At 40.2% G+C, this 23,356-nt stretch overlaps 1 protein-coding gene across 1 annotated transcript in view; it reads left to right on the top strand.

Annotated features, from left to right (window-relative positions):
* Positions 1-23,356, top strand: part of EHF (ETS homologous factor) — a 43,345-nt gene that overhangs the window by 4,763 nt on the left and 15,226 nt on the right. The window contains exon 2 of the mRNA XM_019552330.1: positions 18,325-18,424. Within this exon, the coding sequence (XP_019407875.1) occupies positions 18,328-18,424 (97 nt within the window). The 5' untranslated portion in view covers positions 18,325-18,327. The remainder of the gene's footprint in view (positions 1-18,324; positions 18,425-23,356) is intronic.

A 23,356-nucleotide genomic window follows, 5' to 3' on the forward strand; every position in this document is an offset into this window, starting at 1 on the left:
GCATTGATGGAGGGTAGGGGATCCCCCTCACCCAGATTTCCCAGGTGGTTCTACATCCTGCCCAGAGAGGACTGTTAGTGTTACTGAGTCCTATTAGCACACTATTCTTTTTTAAAATCCATGCATATGATAGAGAAGTGGGCATCAACTGGGAACTAGAAGCATTGTTATTTGAAGGAACTCTTGAAGGAGCTGAAATATTAAAGCAGCATAGCCTGTATACACCCATTTGAGTATAAGCATCAAAACGCTTCCAAATTCCAAAAGGTGCTTGACCTTTTAAACCGTGTGCACTCCTTGTGATTTCCACAATAAAAATCTCTGTCAACACTAGGGGGCAAATCTTTCAGTGTTTGTTGAGGCAAACCTGCTGATTGCAATGGAATATTAATTAATTCACTCTTTTGATGATAATCCTGATTATTGTGGAGACATTATGGGTATTCTTTGTAGTCATTATGGAATATTTTATGTACTCCTCTTTTCCTTTCTGACTGTTCATGAAATAACAGTACAGCTCCACACATAGGGAAAGGCTAAAAGCAGACCAGCAGGGTCACAATATAACTTGAAGAGCCTAAGCCAGATCCTAAATTGGTGTCTTTGTTACTGAATAAATTTCACAGCAGTGCTGCATGCTCTCAAATGAGCCTAGACTTGGAAGTCAGGTGTCTTTCCACACCTGGATGCAACCACCTGGCCTAAATATTAATTACTGCACCAAGAGACATGAAAATAAAGAACTAGCCACTGAGCAATGTATTTCTGATGATCATAACCTCTGTGAGACCTTGTTAGATCCTCACTGCTTTTCCTCTCTGCCTGCTTTAGCTGAGGATTGGCTTTCAGCCACTGATAGGAAGAAAAAGAGATCATAGGCACAATTTTCTGCTGTAAATGTTCTGAATGGTTTACTAGAAAGATAGCTGGTTATACTGTATTAAGATGTAACAGAATAAAATATGCAGTCTTCACAGAGCACCAGGAAATTAAAAATTCCTGTACTTAGAAAATTAGCTATTTTAATTCCTGTGCAGGTGGTTATGCTGCAGTTAAATTAAATATCTGACTGTTAATCAAGCATAGTAAGCATAATTTTCAAAGAAAAATACTTTCTAATTTCTTACTAATGTTAAAAACTGTGCACAATAATTGGTAATTCTAGTGTTAGCACAATGAAGAGCCACTAATACCAGAAAAAGCCCAGTAGGAACAGTTGCTCAATATTGTTCAAAAAAGGAGTAAGACATAATGCATATTCCTTTTTCTTGCTTTCTTTCCAGCATAACCACAGGCACTTATGCTTCAGGCTGTATGTACTGAGAACTGGAATTAGTTCTTAATAAAGGACCAAAGACGTATCACAGCAAGACGGCAATAAGAGGCGATGTGATAAAAACTTGAGGGCTGTTAAAGATCCAGTAAAGAAATAGTAGACAGGGAGATGCTTACTTCATTCACAGGCAAGACAAGAAGTCTAAAAACCCTAAAGAAAGGGAAATATCTAAGGCCCACTGAAATCACAGCTCAGGTTGAGGTCTTTGTAGCAAAATTAATCCCTGAAAATGAACAGGAAAGAATTAGCAAAAATAGGATCTGTTTGACAATGGAACAAACCTTTGTTTATCTGACTTCATTGTATATGTCACATTGGTTAGCTACAAATATACAAAAAGCCAGAGGTGCCATCAGTCTAAGTTATGCTGTTTTCTGTAAGTGGTGTAGTTTAGATCAATAGTGAACAGAACACACATTTTCCCTTTGTGGCAGGGAGAGGAGTGCAAGTCTTAGACTGGGTTCTGCCCTTTTAAATCCAGTCTGTGTGCACCAAACTTCTGTTCTGTTATGGGTATAGACTGGTTTCTGATGACTTACACCAGTAACAGTGTAATGTCTGTACCTGGCCCCTGTAACTAATTCTTCCATAACTAGTTCTCTACCATCTAAACGGCATTCAGTCCTTGTTCTAAGTGGGATCCATCGACCAGCATATGAGAACTTTTAAAATAACCTACAAGAGAACATTATCCATCCACTACTCATAATATTCAAATCAAGATTACAAAGGGCACTAAAACAATATTATCTTGCAGCAGTGGAGAGAGGGAGTCTTTCCATCGGTAGTATCTATAAATAAATAACAGAAATGCAAAGTCCCTGCTTTGTATGCAGGAAAATCCAGACAGTGCTATGAGATCTCTCCTGGGCTATGTGCTACAATAATCATCACAGAATCAGATGCGATTAGTAGAGGCCACTGAGCCCAGAAATGTTTATGAATTTTCTTACTTAATCTAGTTGCAAAAATCCTCTTGTGGCTGAATTATGAGTGTGAACAACAAAAACAATTATTTTCTATTGTTAGATCTTGCTCTGCACTTTCTCTCACTCGGTGTGGAAAAAATGACTAATTTAAGTCTCTGTATAATTAACAAACCCAAGTAAAATTGTTCAAGATGCTGTGGTTGGAAATCAGACTGAGCACACAATGCAATTATCACCCCCAAATTTTCTTATTGGTTTGGCCCAAACATGTAATTATTATTACACAACAGTACAAAAGGAGGCAGCTTATTCTACTTCATCTCTATGATGCATTTTCAAAGGACATGTGGTTCTGCAATTGACTTATCATACACCCAGTGAATACTCTTCTGGGGGGACAAAAATAACAACGAGCAAGCCAAATCATGCCCTTTGATACCAGCCACAATAGTGCAGGAGCTTCGTCAGTTGACTCTATACTCATCATTTTCAACTTAGTGCTGAAGGTTTGTCCTATGTGAAGTGATGGCTGATTGAGTAGCTTACTGCCTTTTACTAAATAGAATAGCAGTGAAAGTGCTTTATAGGTGTGAAAGTGCTAAATAATGATTTCTCCAGCTTTTTAGATTTGAGGCACCCCTCCTTAGGCCCAAAGCACTCCTCAGAAACAGTCAGCTCTTTGTTTTTACTCTGTTTTTGACAACTGAAACACAATAGAACAACTCTTTTGTTGCAGTCTTTCTGAGTTCTCTGCAACAGGGCAAAATGTTTTTAACACTATAGACAACTCCTATTTGAAATCTCTGGGTTTTCATCTTGTGAATCCTGTTTGCACACCTAACAGTGCTAGTATTGTATGGCACTCTGCAGCACCTTTGAAAGGATCTCTAGGCAGCACCCTTGAAAAGATGTCTAGAATGTAGTAAAGGGATATTTTTCTCTCATTCAGAGAGATGGCTTTCTTCAGCACTCCTAAGATTGTATATATTCATAACATTTGCTATTTATCAAAATGAAAATAAAGCCTTTAAACAAATCCCACCAAACTCTTACAGGAGAAGAAAAATGGTTCCAAATATCTGAAGTGTCAGGTCTGGTCTCTAGATAATTTGTCATTAAAAAAGTGACAGATGAACTGCATGGCCAGAATGAAGACGAACACTCTTTCCGTTAGCTTAGTGGCTTCCAGCTTTCCATTTTTGTCCTTCAGGACAGCATTGGAATATCCTGTGGGAAAGAGCAGACTTCTTTTGTACATTCTTCTTTAAAACCTCAAGTGATTAAATGGTTTTGGATGGTAGTCAAATTGCAGTCAACCAGAACCATTTTTCTGAGACCTGATTAATGCTACTCCTGACACACACATGCATATGCACGTGCATGCGCGTGTGCACACACGCGCACACACATGTACGTGCTCATGTACACTTCTTAACATCTGACTGACAGGTTTGTCTTTCCATCCAGTTTCCTTCTGATAATAGAAGTCATTTTTTTGCTAGCATCATGAGGTGCCTTAAAGCTTAAGTGTGCATACTGCAGTGAACACTCCCAATACGTATCAGTTAGTGCTTCATGTTGGCTGCTAATGGATAGATCTTCTTTTCTCTCTGCTTGCACTGCTCTCTATTTAGGTGCCGCAGGCCAAGGGATTCGGTCCCAGGTGCACCAGTTTCTGTAACTATTGCTCCTGCAGCTCGTAGCTTTACCGCAATGCCACTCCAGAATGAAATACCTCCTTCTGTCGCACGTCAGGAAATAGGTGTCCCTCTAAGCTCTGTAAGGGTTGATCATGTTTTAGGAATAGAGCTGGGGGTGGGATTTTCTGAAGAAACTTGTTTGTCAGAAAATGCTGATTCATAAAACCTGAACTATATTGGTTTTGATGTCACTTTGCCTAAATACAGTGAGGTGTCTGAGGGAACCTGCCAGGCTGGGAAGTCTGGGCTTCTACGGTTTGTATGCTCTGTAGCAACCCCAGCAATGCCCTTGCCTGTGCCAAAGACCCGCATGACTTGGTCCATGGCTCTTGGGCAGCCCTGCCCTATGGACAGCTCTGGATCGACGACCCAAGGGATTCCAGGAGGCTTTCTTGGAGCTACACTCTGGAAGCCCTGGCAGCTGGGGCTTTGTTGTGTTCATTTTGGGTATGTACAGATATCTGGGGCGGTTAGAGGGAAGTTGGATAGAGTTAAAAATGACCATACGATCTAAGGAAAGTTGGGACGTGGGGAGCTAGTAGGGGGACTTGGGAAGAGTAGGGGGGTGCAAACAGGATTGGGGGGGAATGGGGTTGGGAGAAATGACAAGTAGAGTCTACAGGAGGGATTGGTGGGATCAAGGTGGCTAGCAGGGTCCATGGAGGGGGCTTGGTGGGGACCAGGGGGTGTGATGAGATCAGGGAGGTCTAGCAGGGTCTGCAGGGGGCCCCTGGAGGGGATGGAAGGGCTCTCTGCCCCCTGACCAGAGGCTATTTTTAGCCCCTTTGACCCCCTCTCCTTCAGAAGAACACCCCCCACCCTCCAGTGAACTAACCCTCCCCCTCTCCAACTTACTTTGCTTTTGGCACTGGTGAATGCTGGTAAAATTGATGCTGGGAGTGGGTTGTAGGATAGGGGGTTTGGCAGGCTTTGGGGGGGCGGGCAGGTTTGTGGAAGGGGTTGTTTTTCTGGGGGAGGGGTGAGGGGCCCCAGTGCCAGGGGGTTGGGTAGGGAAAGTGCAGCCCCAGGGCTGGCCTTTCCCAGCCCCAAACTACACTGGGAACTGTACAGATGTTCAGTTAGATTGGTCTCACTGGACTCGATCTGTTAGACAACCTCCAAGATACAGTTAACTTAGACCAGGTCAGCTGTTTTTTAGATCAACCTAACATTCCTGAATTTCTGTACAGTTTCCACATAGATCTGTAATTGGGTCAGTCTAAATGTAAGGTCCATGCCTGGGCAAACTAAGTTAGATTGGATGCCCATTTTTAACATGATCTAACCTCCCCCTAGCCTCCCAGCACATCTGTGTCTAGCCTTTGTTGGAATATATGGGCTTAGGAAATCAAAGGTGTTAACATGACCCAGTTTCTGCACAACACTAAACAGCTACATGCGATTTGCCTGCATGGTCCCAAGCAAGACAATCACCAGGAAAAACTGATCTGAGATTGGCTGGATGTTGTGCTTGTTGCTTGAGTCCACTCCAGCCTCACCAAACACACACACGCATGTGCGCACACACATGAATGGATAAAACACTACATATAAAAATTGCAGTTTCTGTTTCTGGCTCTGACTCTTAATTGTAACCTTGGTGTGGAAAAGAGACAGGCACTGCATGTAGTCTTATCAGTCCTTCCGAGACCTGGCAAACTTGTATCAGCATCAGGTTGCTTAAGACAATGCTTCTGGCTGGCTTTCTGTTCACAGTAGTGTTGCAAAAGATGAAGTCTTGGTTGGCTGAGTCAGACTTATTGAACAGCAGGCAAAAAGAAAAAGATAGATGAAAAAAGAAATAATGGAAGCAAAGCAGAAATGGGGGAGGGAGGAGGGAACAAGAATGCAAGTTTCATGTTCCAGGAGGTTTTTGGATTATATCCAAAGCCAGTGGCGGTGACAATGTCATTTGGTGCTTTCTTTCTAGCTTGGTCTCTTGCTCCTTCAGTCCATTTGTCCTCCTTCATCATCACTGTCAAATTAAGGGCCCAAAGGCAGCAACGCTCATCTTCTCTTTATTGTATTCCTCAAACAAGCCTAATTTTCAACAGGCCAGTTTTAGTCCATTCATTTTTTCTTGTTTACCAGATACAATTTTAACACGGACCTAGTTGGTCGTCTTGTGGGAATAATTCAGTTGTTCCAACTTGAATATTCACATCTTTGTACAAACAGTTTTTTTGTAACAGGCCATGTTGGAGTCTGGAGCCTCAGATCAAGATATGGCCTCCATACAGCCTGTCTAGCAAGGAGCCTCTCTGTGCTTCCTGGAATGGCAGGGTATTTGGAGGAGGCAGAGAAAGCCTTAGGAGTCTCATGGGGAAAAAACTGAACCACAACATTTTAATTTGTTCAGAAACAAAGATTCTGAACAGAGGCATAACAGGGCAACTCTGTGCCCTGGGTAGTGGCAGTGTATGGGGCAACAGGGACTGCTGTGCTGCTGGTGGGGGCATCACAGCAAGCAGCCAGCTGTGGAAGCAGCTAGTTTTGCATCACACCCAACTGGCGCCAGCATGGGTTGCTGCTCTGGTTGCCCAGCCCTGTACCGAGCACACTACTGATTATGAATTTCCTTCCTGTAGGAAAACTCTAACTTTCATTTTGCTATGGCATGAAAACTTTTGTATAGTATCAAAATCCCCTACAGAATGGGTGTGCTGAATTTGGCCAGCCCTCTGCAGATTATCTGAAGTAACAGCTGCCTGATAGGTCCATGGCAGTTTATTCTGGTGATGTATGGCTTTTTGTATGACTTTGATGGGATGGCAGTGGTTGGTGGATGGTGGCTTTGAAGGACAGAATGGAGGGAATGTCAGTCTTGAACCAGTTCCTTGCTTAGAGAGCATTGAAGTCCTCCCTTGTGCACTTCTATTTCATTTCTCTAGATAAAGCAAAAGCTTCCTAACTCACCTTCAGACAAGAAGGCCTGTTACAGGGGCACATGATGCTGTGGACAGCAAGCTGGAACAGGATCCAAGAGTCCTCGACCACTCACCTGTTGTGTGACTAAGAAAATCACATTGCCATTCTGTGCCTCAGTGTTCCCATTTGTAATATGGCATTAATGATCGTTACCTCCTTTTGAAAAGTGCTTTATGTGATTTACCATTATTCTCTCTCAATTCTCTTTCCCCTTTATAGCTCAGCTCTGACTCTGTTGGCTTTTTGATTTTACTAGTTTTCTGGTCATGATAGATTTTGTTGGACTAGATGGGACAAAGAAATTCAAAACACATCTAAGAGAGTCTGGCACTCAAATCCTGGGAAATTCTTAGGTACCTAAATCCCTTTGTGTCTTTTGAATATTTTAGGTTGGTTTTCTCATGTGAAAAAGGAATGAGCCCTTCTTCTTCTTTAAAAAACAAAACCAACCAACCAACAAAAAAAAAAACCACACCCAACAAACCAACCCTTCCTTAGACTTAAGGTTTTCTTTACCCATCTTAGATGAAGCAAGGAATGGCTTATTTTATTTAATTTTCCTATCACTTTAAAATCCATTTTGTCCCTTTTGACTTGAATTCTCCCCCTTTTAGCTGGGCATTCACACTTCCCACATTGTGCCTCTCCCTTGAGTTGCGCTGAGAAATTTCAAGAAGCCACTAAGCCCCATTTAGGTTTCAGTGGCTGGAAAAGTACAGCATGAAATAGCTGTTTATGGGACTCCTTCACAAGAAACTAGGCAATTCTGTACCTGAAGCCTATTATGAAGCAGCAGGGAGTTCACCCACTAGAACCCATACAAGGCAGTTATATGAAAATGAATGGGAAAAGCTCTCTTTCCAAACCGGCCCAGGCTGTTGAGGCAGATGCCTTACTCTGCTCTTTTGTTTATTCTCCAACAAATCAAAACTGACCTGTGCTGTTATCGGAGTAGTGCAGCAGGTGCAAAAAAATAGCTCCGCTGCCAACTCAAGCGAAAGGGTAAGGCTAATACCCTCTGGGAGGCATCGAGAAGATAACAGAGAGCTATGCCAACAACTGAATTAACGGCTCTATTTATGGTGGGTTTTGCCTTAACAATCTGCTCCCAGCCCTCTGACACATAAACACTGCATTGTATTGTTTAAAGCAGCCACTGGTGAAATGAATGGAAACAGGATAGGCAGCTTTCACAGTGCCAGCTAAGGAGGTGGGGGAGCTGTGAGGGCAGCATTGCTCCCTGCAAGCCAGGCACAGCCTGGGGGTGGAGTTGTCCTCTTTTCTCTGCAGAGGGAGGGGAGCAGCTCTCTTCCAAGTGTTGCTTCTAACCTGATCCCTAGAGAAGAGCTACAGAAGCAGAACCATTTCTTCAGCCTCAGTGTATTCTTCTTTGCCTAGCTTTGGCTAATGCAGGCAGTAGCATAACTGAAGGGAGGGGGTTGTGACCAGGGCACCAGCCCTGGGTACCAATTTAGGGTGCAAAAATAGCAGTTACATAGGGTAGCTTTGATTGATTGTTATGGCAGCCTCTAAATCTTAGACCACAATGAGGATCACTAGACTGCTCTCAAACTATTCCTGTATGCTTAATTTTGCACCTTACTGCCTGTTCTGGGATGTCTAGTGATCCAGAGGGGACTAGTGGGAGGTGGCGTTGTGACTGGCTATACTTGATGGGGTGGATTCGCTGAGACACAACTTGGGAAAGTTTCTCACCAGGGCTGAGAACTTTGAGTTGATAGACAGCCAAAGACACTACTCATATGGGCAGTCCCAAATGCTTAAATTCCTCCTGTCAAAATCCTTAAAGTCTCTTTTTATGCTACCTCCTTCAAACTCATGTTTGCAGTGAGGCTGCAAGACTGGGCTGGCAGTCTTATGAATTGCACTCACAGGTGGTCCACACTCAAACACCTTGCATTTATCTTCTCCCTGCCTCCCCTCTTAACCCCCACTTATTCTATCTTGTCTTCTTGAGTATAAGTTCTCTGGGACAGGGGCTATCTCCCTTTGTACAGAGTCTAGGAGAAGTCTTGATCAGGTTTGGTCCTCAGTGATACTGCTTTGTAATAACCTATATATATTGATAGATATATCAGTTCACATATTAATAACATATATATCATGTTCTAAATGCAGGAATCACAAGCTGTGCAATTTTTGTTTCAATCCAGAACTTGTTCTCTATTACAATAGCATGAACTTCATAGAAATTTGGGTCCAGCGTTTTCCCTGTTATAGCATAAACATAAATCCAGATACACATTCATTTCATCAGTCAGGGGTAGTTCATTGCAACCTCCTCCCCAAATTTGGAAATGTTGCGAGGCTCTAAGGTTGACATTTCTTTTTATATCATGAATAACAAAGTGTCCAGCTATAGCAGTCACTCTGGGCTAGACTATGGAATCACCAGAATATCTAACTTAAAGGCTATGGTTGTCCCTGCTGCCCCATGAGCACAACAGGGTGCCTTGATGCAGAATGCTTACTGAGCCATGCTGGCTTAGTCTTCTAGCCAGTGTACTAATAGCAATGAAACCATGGCTGTACCACTTCCAGTCCCTGCATGCTCACTCCTTCCCCACCTAAGTGGAAAGGGAAGGTAACAGCCCTTCTATGGCTGCTCTATTCACAATTCAAAGCCAAGCAGACGCAGACAGTGTTGTTCTCTTCACTTTCAGACTGGGGGATTGATACAGTTTACAACATAGCCCCCTACTGCTTAAGGAAGGGAGAATATAAACTTTTTTCCCGTTCCTCATTTTATCTAGTTCTCATCTAGGAATGAACCCAATGAAGATATTTTCAGATTCAAAGCAGAATTATTGCAGACAGGGAGACCTGTAAAGCAAAGAGGGAAGAAAATCATCAATTTTTGGGCAGATGATTCTCCTAATGCTAGGGACAGAAGTTAAACATAAACCGGTATAAATGATCCAAAACCAGTTCAGATTTGTAACACAACAAACATAAACTGCTTTCAAAATGGCTGAAACTAGTTTAAAATAAACCTGGATGGATATAGTATCAGACAACTGAATTATGTTAAATCAGTTTATTGAATTTCTGTCTCAGATCTAAGTAGCTATTATTGTGGTTGCACAATGAAAGAGGAGTGGTGGTGTGGCAGTGGTTAAAATGTCTTTGACTCTAAGATGTCCACTTGGTTCCTGCATCAGGTTTTTAAGCTTTCACATGTTTAACTGGCTGTTATGTCATGGAAATCAAATGTCTTGGCTGAAAACAGGGAAACAATAAATGGCTCTAGTACTCTCCAGAGATCATAATAGTACACCATTATCCTTATAATTTATTAGTAACTGAATCTGGTAATTGTGCAGGCCACTCCAGGCATTAAGAAATAAAACAAAACCATTCTCTCAAAAGACACAACTCTCAAATGGAAGATAGAGGGAAGTGGTAGGGAGACACAAATGAGGGGAAAAGAGAAAGAGGATAGAAGATAATGGTCGATTTTTGTTAGTTTACTATTTTCTCTTTAGTTACAGACATATGCTCTGTTGTGACAGGAGTTTCTAGCTTAGTGTTTGTTATTTTTGCTTATTATTATATTAGCCATTTTAAATTATCAAGGGAATGCATAGGGAGAACCCAAGGGCAAATCAGAAAAACAAGAGACTGCTGTTTAGGAGAGTAGGTTAATGCCTACGTTTATGGGTGAAGGAAGGATGTTCCAGGAAGGTAAGAAAGGCATGAAAAAACATTTATGATTGTGGAAGGAGGAGGTGGCAAGTGGAAGATGAGCAAGGAGGGAGAAATACCTTTGTGTTTCTATATTCCATGATTCCACAACAGATAACTCTGAGTGATACTACTCCTAAAAATTATGGGGACATGGCTGACACAATATATCATCATTGTTAGCCTGACAAACTGTGGAAGCCTCATATCTGGTAAACCATATTCCAGAATAAATCCTGATTTCTTTCCAGTTACTTTTTCTTTGCTTTTATAGAGCTGGTTAACATTTTTGTGCATAAAAATACTTACTGAAGGGAAAATCTGATGTCTTTTATTAGACCAACTAAATAGTTGGAAACATTTTTCTTAGCAAGCTTTTGGGTTTAAAAACCCTTCATCAGGCTGAGGAAGCATCTGCAGTTGGTGTGTGATCTTTCTGAATGGAAACCTTGTCTGCCTATGTCATTAAACTAACAGGGCTACAACCTACACCCCTCTACTGAAGGGAAAAGTGTGTTTTGGTTTGTTTTTGACAAAATGGACTTTTTCAAGATATCTACATTTTTGTAAAAAAAAAAATAAAAAATTGTTTTCACTAACATTTTTTCCAAGATGTATGTCTAGCTTTGGTCCTTTCCTTTTCGCTACATATACAATGATCCCATGCATCTATAATAAAATATACTGTCGCTTTCAAATGCAGAACACATGACAGTGTTTTGGATGTTATTTGAAAGGTAGGGAGTTAGGAGGAAAATATAACACCTGAACTATGAATGAAATGTGGATCCTAAATACCAGACTTTTGCTTGATGCATGCTTGAAGACCATTATGACATCTGTCAGTTTAACATTACTGCTGGGTGACTGTAGATAAGCTCTGCATAGGTCAAATCCTCCTCTGTCTTGGGAGCTTTCAGGCTACATCCCGATGTCAGATATGCATAACCCCGATAGATCTCCACCAAAGAGACTGATACATCCTCCTGACTGAGGAAAAAGAACTGCTGAAGTTCTCTTTCTTCCTCTCATTCTCTTTCTCCCTCCCTCTCTTTCTCTAAATATACTAACTAATACCCTACTGTTGATAATTACTTGTGAAGAGTATGAATTGTGAAAAAAGAGAATACTACATAAGGAATATTCTGGACCATTAGGAAATAATAAAGTAACATTTATTTTAAAACTTGTCAAGTGAAACTTGTTCGTTCTCAGAGAAGAAATTGTACGCTAGTTTTGTCTTCAAATTACATTGTTACTAGTAGAGACAGGAAAAGACAAACCAAAGCCTGGGAACAGAAGGGAAACAGATGTAGATCTGGATCCTAACTCTTCCATGCACACTCTTTTGTAGATTAAATATGTATGAGATTTTAAAGGGTCGACATGGGCATGTTAAAACAACCACCGCCTCCTCTTGCAAAAGTTGCTTTGTGCTGTGTCATGAGAATCAAGTGTTTATTAATGAAAGATTCCTACTGGGCGTAATTTGATTATGTTTATAGCAGTCCTACCTAGTATATTGTATATAATCTTTATGTTCCATTTCTATTTCTATTTTTAAGCATACCAGCATGTACAATTTAATACATACATATATAGTACAACTAAACAAAAGAAAACTAAACAAAAACTAAACAAAAGAAAAATCCCAACATCTCCCTCCCCACAGATTGCAAGGCCTAATGTTCAAAGAGGTTTCAACTCAGCTTCTGAAAATCAACTCGTTGCTATTTTTGTGTACAAAAACCTGGTTTCACATACATATATATAAGTAAATCAAACTGGGGCGAAATGTCTGCTAACCTTGCCATAGCATACAGCTGTGCACAGAAATACTGGCAAGAAAATGCTGTGCAAGAAGAAATCCTGTGATTAAAAGAAAAAAGAAAAAAGTCTGGGATGCAGTTTTAGGGATTGCTTTAGAAAATTTGGTCCGAAGTGCCAAAAAGAATTCCTTGATTTACAATCCAAATAGAAAATGATTTAATAAACCCATTGCTGCAGCAAAAGGTTACATGTGATTTAGTAAAAATGTAGTAAATTATTGCGGTAAGTATGTTACATTAATAACAGTACTTTGAATTTCAAGGTCATCTTTTAACCCAGGCAACCACTTTTGGAAATAAGGTCACACAGTGGCTTAGAGTAGAACTGAGGAAGCATGAAGGGTTGCAAGGATTACAGTGGAAACACTTGGTAAGACTGATTTAAGGAGAGCAGAAATTCAGGATCATACACACCAGTTCTCCCAATGTCTATATACCTAATTTGTGCATGCAGTTACTACAGCTGTCTCTATAAAATAAGTGTTTACATGCAATTTGCATGAGCAAACACCAAATTTATTTATGTAAGTGAAGTAACCATATGCGTAAACTTTGCTTACTTGCTTTTTGTACACATTGCTGAGCTTCCAAATTTTTGAAAAGCAGGCTGATTTGGTCATAATCTGTATCTTGACTCTTAGAAACAGGCTGTAAAATTCAGTCTCCTTTTTAGCTGCAATATTTGCAGGTGACATTTTAGTTACATTGATGAGTAAGGGTCTGGGCACAAGAAACGTAGCTTGATGTAAGCGAGGCTGTGAATTTACAGTATTGTAAAATATTCCACGCTAACTCTCCAAAAGCATGCTCTTACCCTGAGATTAGTGCATATGCTTGATTACACTCCTAGATCCAGTACTTAAGGCCAGACAGATGTCATACAAAATATAATTTTATTTTGGTTTTGTACACCAATGTAAATTACACTGAGAAGTGGAGCAGACAGATGTGCAGCTATCCCAATGTAGGTACATATAACATGAAAGTATTACAGCACCTCACCAGTAGGTGGAGGGAGAGTTAGTAATAGACTGTTTGCCTTGAGTAAATGGCTGTCTCAAGGTAAGTTGCAGACAGATGACACCTATACCAATACAATTTTCAGTGGTGAGTAACACTGATATAACTAATTCTGATTGATTAAGGGGAATTCTTCATCAGACTGGGCAAAAAACTACCCCAGTTTAGAGGATTCCATTATCTGTCTGCCAGTTATTTTTCTTATAAACTGAAGATCATGGATTATGTCTTCACTATGTAAGTAATATGATTCAGATAGTTGCAGGTAAAACCTGCACTAGGAATTCAGCCATGATATGAACGAGGAAAAATGGGAAAAGATCCTACAGACATCAAATGAAACTCTCCGAAATGAGGCAAAAAGATCTTCCCATTCAACCAAGCCTGAAGGAGCCACAGTGAGCTTGTCTCAGCTGGAAACCACTCTTAGACTTTGCATAGTTCACAGGTAGAGTCATACATTAGTTGTTTCAGTCTGTTGTATTTGGATTTTTTTTTTTGTATAGGGCACTTTGCTAAAAGAAAAAAACTCAGAAAGCTACATGCCTCCTTCCCCTAAGGGCTTCACACCCTCTGAGACTTACTGCTTAAGCACAAGTTGAGTGACTGACCCTTAGTTGACTCAACTTTGTAAGTCTTCCAGTTTTACAAATAGATTTCAGAACCGTCATGTTCATGCCATGGGGTGCAGTGGCAGAGCAATTAGGCATTTCACCATGGCTCCAGAGATGTGAGTTTAAGCTTTGCTTTCGATTTGTGCCAGTGGCTACCTTCAGTCAACCTAGCTGTAAATCATTACTAGGTCATTTGGACTGGACTGGAAAAGGCAGCTGGACATGATGGTAGCCCTGTAACTCCCTCGTGTTGACTGTAGGAACTGCCATATTTTAACCATGCTAACTTACTAGGTTTGGGCATACTTTTGACAGTTTATATTAGCCAAGTGTGAAATTGTCTCTTTTGCACTTCACACTTTTTTTGTAGAATTATCACAACAACCACACAAAAGCAGGTCCAAAATCAAGAGGAGGCTTTTCTGCATAGCTCTATGGGCTCATTGTGTTGGCATGTGAAAATGGGGATCAGGGTGATCTGCATTCAGTACACAGCTGTATTGTAAGAAAGTAATTTGCATATTGCATGCCATACACGGTTCAAAGCTCAATGATTCGTTATGAATATGTTTTGCAAAACTGCTGGCACTTCTCCATGATCAGACAATGCCTGCTTACTAGAGAATGTCAGATATCTGCCTTGACTGGCTATGTGGTCAAGAAAAAACAGAAGTACGCCACACACTAATTCCTTTACTGTCAATCCTGAAGTCATGAGTCAGTGAAACTCTGACTGAAGGTAACAGGAGCTTTGACTGAGACAGTCCTGCAGGATTTGGACTTTAGACTCCACTCAGTCTCCCCTACTGTGGGTGAAAGATTAAAATAGAGGGTCTCTCCCCTATTGAAAAGCTGCTTATTATAACTCAGTTTTGGGGGGGAGGGGAAGGTTGTGTATATGGTTTTATAACTCTTCAGATTTGTCAGTTGAAAAAATGTTCCTTTCTTGCTATCCTAAACTCTTGTGGCATTTTTGTGTGCTATTGAGACATTATCCTCTGGAGGTGAATGTACTTCAGCGCTGGGGAATATATGTGTACAGCTACGTGCCTACATACACATATGCTATTTCATACACACACATATATACACACAGATACACATGAAATTGCATGTTAAACAAATACAGATTATTCATGAAAGGGGTAATTTATGAAGTCTTTACTTTGATTTTACTCACCCTAAATTCTCATTAATGTACCCATTCCTAGGATCATTTTTTTTTATATATAGAGCAAATTATATCCTCTGACTAAAATATAACCTCTTTCCTCTTGAGGTCTCTAATCATTTGACATTTTTTTGTCCACCATCAAGTGAGATTTCAGGGTCTGGCCTAAACTAGCAAATATCTTGAATTTGCCAGGACTCTGCTGTGAAGTCTAGCTAGAGTCATTCAGGTCAGTGAGTAAAAATGCGGTCAATTTTATTGTGTTTGCGGCCAAGTTTGTAAAGCCTTAAGGGCCTGAAGCACTAAGATGTCTAGGCATCTAAATCAGTGATTCTCAACCAGGGAGATAAATCCAGAGATTTTAAATAGGAATCCATAGTGTTAAAAATAGTCTGACCTGCTGCAGTCTTTCTGAGTACTTTGTGACAGAAGACTTGCTCTTTTATTTTGCTGTTGTCAAAAAATGAGTGAAAACCAAAACCTGGTATTTTAGAGGGTGCCTCAAGTTTCTCAAGGGGTGCCTTGAGTCTTAAAAGGTTGAGAACTACTCACAAATCTATGGGCATTTAGGTGACTAGATTAGACTCAACTGGGTGCATCCAGTTTTTAGTGCTTCATCTATATGAAAGACTGAGTGTTCTACAGTCAGAGAAGAACAATAAATATGATGAGCATGTGAAAAGAGAAAGTTTTAAAGGTCTTAGTACATTTAGCTTGGCTAAGCAATAATTAAGGGAGAAAGGGCAGTATACAAGCAGTAAATTAGAGATGGTCTGAAATCACACACTCGAAGCCAAACACCCAGAGCTGCACTGATGTTTAAACCAAACCCATTGGTGGGTTTGGACTGAATCCAGACCCCTAATTAAGATCCCTGGCCTGTCTCAAGCTCTTTTTCTCACGTAGCAGGTAATGTTAGAGAGATGAGGTTACACTGTATAACACTTAAATCAACTATATGCACTGTTTTTGTTCATTTAAAAGGCAACATTAATGCATAAAAATTTAAACGTTGCAGTTTATCCTGTATTTGGAATACTGTGATCTCCTGGACAGCAGCAGTTTCCTAGTTTGTGTAAAAGGGAGCAGATATTTTGAGATGATGTTAAAGGAACATAACTGAAATATGAATTTGGCCTCAGAGATTTAGGATGAATCTACTTTAGTCAGTGACATGTATTAGTCTAGTAAAGCTTAGAAGTGGATGAGCCACGGAAGGGACTCATTTACATGTTCATTACATGTTCATACACTGTAATGATGGCACATTAAGTTTAGTACCTGTAATAAGTTAATGGTTTACAGGGCACGTCTACATGAGATGCTAACTGCAGAGTAGTCTAATTCTACTGCACATTAGTGTGCAGGGCACAAACCATGCTAAGACGGGACTGTTCAGTAGTATTAGGCTACTGCCCAGGTAGCATCACTAAAAATTCATGTACTGACTGGCTCAGTAGTGCCCGTTACTGTACATTGATTTAGTACGTGGTTATACAAATACTAAACTTAATGTGCAGTAACAACAGCGCATTAATGAACATATTGACACACCCACAGGTACTAAACTTAATGTGCTGTAATTGGCACTACTGTGCAGTAGTGCTGGCATATGTTTTTTTGTGACGATAATGGACAGTAGACTAATTCTACCGTGCATTAGCTCATTAGCATGTTTTTTGCCTGCTGCGCTAAAATGCAGTAGAATTAGTCTACTGCACATTTAGCATCTCCTGTAGATGCACCCAAGGTTTGGTAACTTAATGTAAATAGCCATTAAAAAGTTCAAATGCTGAGCAAAGGGTTACCTGAACCTTTCAGCATGGGAATCTTCCTGAAAAACTAAGAGCAGAGAGGAATGAGAGTTGAATTTAAATGAAGATGTATTGGGATTAGATCAAATGTTCACAGGGGCTTCAATAGAAAAATTGGTCCAGTTAGTTGCAGTTTTTCTTGGACAAACTTTTGCTCTCATGAACATCTGGTGTGAAAAACGATGCAGCTTTGTATACACCACACACCTCTTGCAAAGCCATGTGAAATTGTAAGTTAAAATAACTTATGAGGTAACTTAGTGAGTTACCTTAATGCTCTTCCAAACTAATAAAGGATTGTACACACCCATTAATAAAATAAACTTATACTTTTCATCTCTGGGTCTTACATTAATAAAATTAGAAAACACATCAGTGAGGAATATGCTGTTTATTCACCCAGGTGTTTGACTGAGTGTTATGTTTTTGTATGTTATTACAAAGGGAATAGTGCACAAGTCCCTAATAGGCAACATGAAAGTGCACAAGTCCCTAATAGGCAACATGAAAGAGACTTCCATGAAGCTGATGCAGGCTAGACTCAAAAATAAAATTTGTGTGTCTTCTAAGAATAGGAAGTGGTATTCTGAGGTAACTCTCTCTGTACGAATATTGGTATCTCTCTCTTCCTCTTTTTTTATTAGAATAATATCATGCTCATTATTAAGCTCTTATAACTTGGTCTTCTGAGTTTGCTGGCCAGAATGTTATGATCTGTGACATCATATAATGACAACCTTTTCCAGTCACTATCAACATGTATTAGACAAGGTGAAACAAGGTTTCATATACCTTTATCATGTGGGTTTCTGTGGATGTGATGGATATTTTGAGCATGTGTCTCTCTCAAGGCTGTGGTTGCATTTATTGTTTAGAAAGAAATTCTTTTTTAAACGATGGCCATCAGATTTTACCTTCTTAAATATTATGTTAAAAGAAAATCTCACTGTATTTCACATTGCAAAGCCTGGCCATTTTCCAGTACTGTTCTATCATGAGCCTTGTGTTTCTATTCAGTTTCATCCTTGATCAGAGATTATTCATTTATGGATGGGAAGCTGTAAAAACTTGCTTCACAGATATGCAAATTGAGCATGGTTATGTTTATTGCAAGGCGATTTCATTGCAGCTTAAGGGGTTGTGGCAACATGTTCCTTGTGTCTTCTATGAATGGAATTGGCATTGCTCACTTCACCTTCAGTGGTTTTGGGTTTTTTTTTTGCCACTTGCCTGGTGGAATACCATCAGTGCTGAGCAAGCTGTTTGATTCCTTTGCAGATCATGATTTTGGAAGGAACTGGCAGAATGAGTATCAGTTCCAGCAGCAATCTACTCCACCAGCAGCCTTCCTGGACAGAGGGATACCCAGCATGTAATGGTAGGAGGAATTCAGCAACAATCTGCTAGCTTTATTGAAGGAGGGGGTAAAGGAGAGATGGTTGTACTTTGAACTCCGCATAAGTGTACTTTCTAACCTCTCCAGTTTAACAACTTTTCTCCTGTACTGGAGTCCCACTACTGCGAGGAACATTCCCATTTGTTGATGTATTTATAAAAATTGCACTGACAGGATTAAATGCCTGGGAATGGCCATTATTTATGGTTTATTTTGTTACTTGTACCTTTTCTTGGAGTGACCTTGTTACTGATAAAAAAGGCAAGATTGACAGCTCTGAGGTTGCCACTTCAGAGAAAAAAATGCAACAGGGGCAGAATCAGTTCAGGCTTCACATACACATATGCTGCCCCAATGGTCAGCGAATATCCCTGGCTAGAAGGAATCAAACCAAAGACATACTCACACAATTTACATCCCATTCAATATTTTATTATGGCGATCAGTTTCGCCAAACTTATCTTTCAACTTGGAGCAGTATACAGATGTATTGACATTAAGGGTAATAAGTAATGATAAGTAATGAAAACCTGTCCCTTACAAAGTGGACCTAGATGTCCAGTCCCAGTTCACGTAGGTCATCCAACTGCCATCAATGACTTTTACTTGCTACCTCCTTGGGTTAGATTCCAGGCAGTGACTTAAAGTGAATGTTGGTTGTATAGATATTTTATGACACCTGAACTCTGGTAGAACTGTACAGGCATATAATACATTAGGTTAAACTTTTAACATCATTTTTGTCACTCAAAACATTGTCATGGCAGCAGCCGTAATCATTGAAACCTAGTCAGACAACCACACAATGTAGCCATACACCAATCACAGCCCTGTAGGGTGTTACAACCAAACACACTGTACTGTGAAAGTTCTTATGCAGCATTTGAAGGAGCTCAATTCTTTTTGTGTGTCTAATTCCTAAATACACAAAAATATGTGCAATTGCACTAAGGAACCCCCTTTGTTGCCTTTAAATACTCATGAAGAAAATACCGGTAATGTTTGACTAAAAAGCACTAGTTTTCGATCACATGGTTTTGCCAACCCAGGTTTTGCCAACCTAAATTGGTAGGCTTTATTTCTGGGAATTGGGGCCCTTGAAACAACCCTTCAATTCCAAACAGCAGTTCAGATTCACAGGAACCCAAAACTCCAAGCCAACCACATGCCTCCGTACCACTAACACAACTGTTTTCTTATTCATATCTGAAGTCTCCTGGTTTGTATCATGGTGACCTGTGAATACCCCTCTTAATCTCTCTCATTCCTATCCTTATACTCTAGGACCCCCACCCCTGCACTTTATTGCTTCCAACACTTTCTTCCACAGTCCAGCACCATCAAGGCCAGGAAACAGTTCCTTCCATTACTGCAGGTAGTTCCCAACACAACCTTAATTCCCCTGTGCTGGTAGTGAGGGTGACTCAAGGATTTTATTAGCAACATTTTTTACAGCTGCTTTGGATATTCTTGTTTTGGGTGTATACAATAACAGATCAGTTCCTTGGATAGGAGAGGTATACTGAAGAGCTGGTATAGCAGAGCTATGCTTTGACCATTTTCCCTCTCCACTCCCAGCGTACAAGGGCTTTACAGTTTGGAATTTAAAGGAAAAAACAAAACCTCAAATGTTAAAATACTGATGTTCATATTTTGAGGAAATATCATCACACAATTTATCCTCCCCGCTCTTTTTTTTGACCAGCTCTGGTTCTCAGCATTAACGGGTAAGGGCAGGGACTGAAATGGCTTATGTGCAGGGTCACCTACTGGTATGTCATTCTATAGTCAGGGTGGAAACTTTACTAAGGTAGTAGCAGTGAAGCCCTTTATTAGACTTTCTGGCACATAAAATAGCTGTAACTAAAACAACCTTTGTATGAGTAAAACGCCATTGTTATAGATCACAGCTCTTGCCTACGTCAAGCTTTTCCTGAGTATCCCCTTCTATTGTTGCCACTCAGTAGCTTTTGTCTCCTTCTCTGTAAATACATCACTGGTTTAATGGAGCTTTCAGCAATATTTCAGTTCCTAGAAATGGCTTTAAAATATTCAAGCCAGTATTTGTAGATTTTAAAAATTGGGTTATAGTCTCCCAAATTACCAGAAACTTCTGAGTTTGTTGAGAAATTCTAACATGGAAGGAAGAGTATTTTCACCCAAATTCAAACAGAATAAGTTTTAAAAAATATATAAATATAAATCTCTGTCTCTCTCTCAATCTGGAATTGGTAAAACTATTTTCCCTTAGGGAAGAATATCTAACTGGACACTATACTGCTTGGTGAGAAAAAACAAGCTTGTGCTACTTATGTTTTAGATATTACACGTTTTGGGGGCAAGGAACTTGTCCTGCTTTTTGTCTGAAGAGCTCCTACCATATTCTGTGTACTAAATACCCAGACAATAGTCAAATTTAATTAAGCTGTGCACTGATTGCTGGTTTTTCAAAAGGGGGCCAAGGTAGAAGCAAACAATGCGCTTCTAGAAGGTGTTATTTTATGGCAACGAGGAACTGCTCTGGCACCATGGTATGACTACATTGTATGTCTACCGTGTACCATGAAATGCTTGCTGAGACACACCACTCCCATCCTGTAAAATTTTAGCTTCTGCTCAGGAAGCAGCATCACTGTATTATTGTGGCACAGCACATGTACTTAACTCATGTACACAAGGCAGGGACAGTCTCAGGTTGGCAGTAGCCTGTCTCTACTTGGAGTTGTCTTGCTCTAGAAAGACATATTCCTGGTCTGGCCTTCTGCATAATGCAAACTGTAGGATTTTACCTGTGAATGTCACCTATTGAGTTTGTAACCTGTAGCTGAGATACAGCAATCTGTCTTTGATTTATGCCCCCCTTCTCAAGTCTTCATTATGCTTTTGTCAACATTGCTAACCTTGATTGATGTAATGACCTCATTGCTTCTCATCTTTCCTTGATCCCAGTATACAAAAAATTGCAGCTAATATCATCTCCCCCCACTTTAGTTTGCAGACAATGTGATCCTTTTCTTGAATGTGTCTTTTAGTTTCAGTTTAGTTTTAGTTTTCTGTCCTTTATTGCTTCATATTCAGAATTTGCCTTATTTTCCAAGGCTCTTCACATTCTTGTACTCCTGTCTACAAATCTGTTCTCTCTTTTTCCTGATCTCCATGTCCTTTCGAGTCCTTACTGCTCTGCTTGTCTCCTTTCCCTAAGTTTCACTTTGTGCATTTATCCTGCTACTTTCTCTTTGTGAAACATGCCACTATGCCATATCTCTAAATATCCTCACTCTATAACTTCTAACCTTTTATTTAAATCCACCTGTTCAAGTAAAACTAATTTAATTCTTTTAGCATGAATTGGCCCATACATCCTCCCACCTCTTGGCTTGTGTATACTTTCTTGGCTTCTATAGGTTACAAGCAATTTAGGGTAGAGAACATGCCCCTTTCTAAAGACCAGGTTCTGATGCATTCACTCATTAAGCAGCCCCCTTATTCACCAAATAAGACACACACCTTGTTTTGGGAAGGCAGGATGAAGAAAAAAAGATTTTTTCCTTTTAAACAAACTGTTCAGAATCACGTTTCTCATTTAAGAACTGCACCCCAGTTATCAATTACTAATTTTCAGGGAAAGGGTGACTGTAGTATGTGAATAAATAGGATATTTATAACTTTCACTCCACGTGTATATTGCAAACAATATTTTTAACACTTTGTTGGCACTGGTAGCATTTTGAATACTACTGCACATATACACCTCAAAGCTAGCCTTATCAATTGCATCTTCCATAGTCACCAGATGTAGAAATCAGGCCATGAGTTGCCTTTCCTCAAATTGCCTTCCATACCAGTCCCTCTATTGCATAATGTCATAGCCCACAAGTTGCTTCATTCCCCCAGCTCTATGTTTCTGTATTTACAAGAACTGTGGTAGCCAACATTTTTGCCAGGCATGCCACCAATTAGCCCTATACCCTCCTTGAGTGCCATTCTGATCCACTTCTCCTGCCCATCCGTTCCTGATCTCCTGTGCTCCCTGTATGATCTACTGCTTTGTTTTTTGCTTTCTGCCTTATCTGCCACTGTGCTGCCTGTCCCTTCCATGACTATACTGCAGAAGCTGCTTGTATCACTTGTGAAATATATGCTACAAGTTGGCCATCTCTGTATAAGAGGATAAGCTCTGTTTTATAACTGTTTTATATATATATATATATATATGATTGACTTTACCGCACAAGTTATACTGGCTGTGTCTACACAAGATGCTGCCTGTGCAGTTATTACTGCGCAGTCATATAGTACTTGCATACACGACTACTGAATGACTGCGCAGTAACATTGCGCATAAGGCTTTTGGGTGACACTGATTGCACAGTAGCTCCTTACTACAGAGAAGTAGTGTTACATCATGCTTTGTGCCACATGATGCCACTCCACAGTAGTAACTAGCTACTGTGCAGTCAGTGTCTCGTGTAGATATGGTCACTGAGTACATTTATTTTTCTGTATTCAAACCCTGCAATCCCTACTTTATTCATTCTGTCCCTATTCAAGCTATACTCCCATTGAATGCAAAGGGAGTTCTGCAAAAACTGGCCTGTCATTGGTATATATATTTGGAGAGTGCCTTTTCCTACATGGACATCAATGCATCTTTGTTTAACACTTTTCCCTCCAGCTGAGCTTCCAAGAATTTCAAACCACTTTACAACCATTGCTGAGTTTAATACTCACCACACCCTAGTACATAGGTTAGTTTTCTTACCTCTGCCCCCTCTCCCTTTTGCAGATAGGGAAGATGAGATAGAGTTGTGAGGTGACATGCCCACAAATAATCAGGCCAGTGTTGGATGCTTGGAAGAGGACCCAGATCTGCTAGCTTTTAGTTCATTTGCTTTAACTACTAATCTTTCTGCA

The sequence above is a fragment of the Crocodylus porosus genome, unplaced genomic scaffold, assembly GCF_001723895.1.
Source record: "Crocodylus porosus isolate Cpor-Errol unplaced genomic scaffold, CroPor_comp1, whole genome shotgun sequence".
Lineage (NCBI taxonomy): Eukaryota > Metazoa > Chordata > Crocodylia > Crocodylidae > Crocodylus > Crocodylus porosus.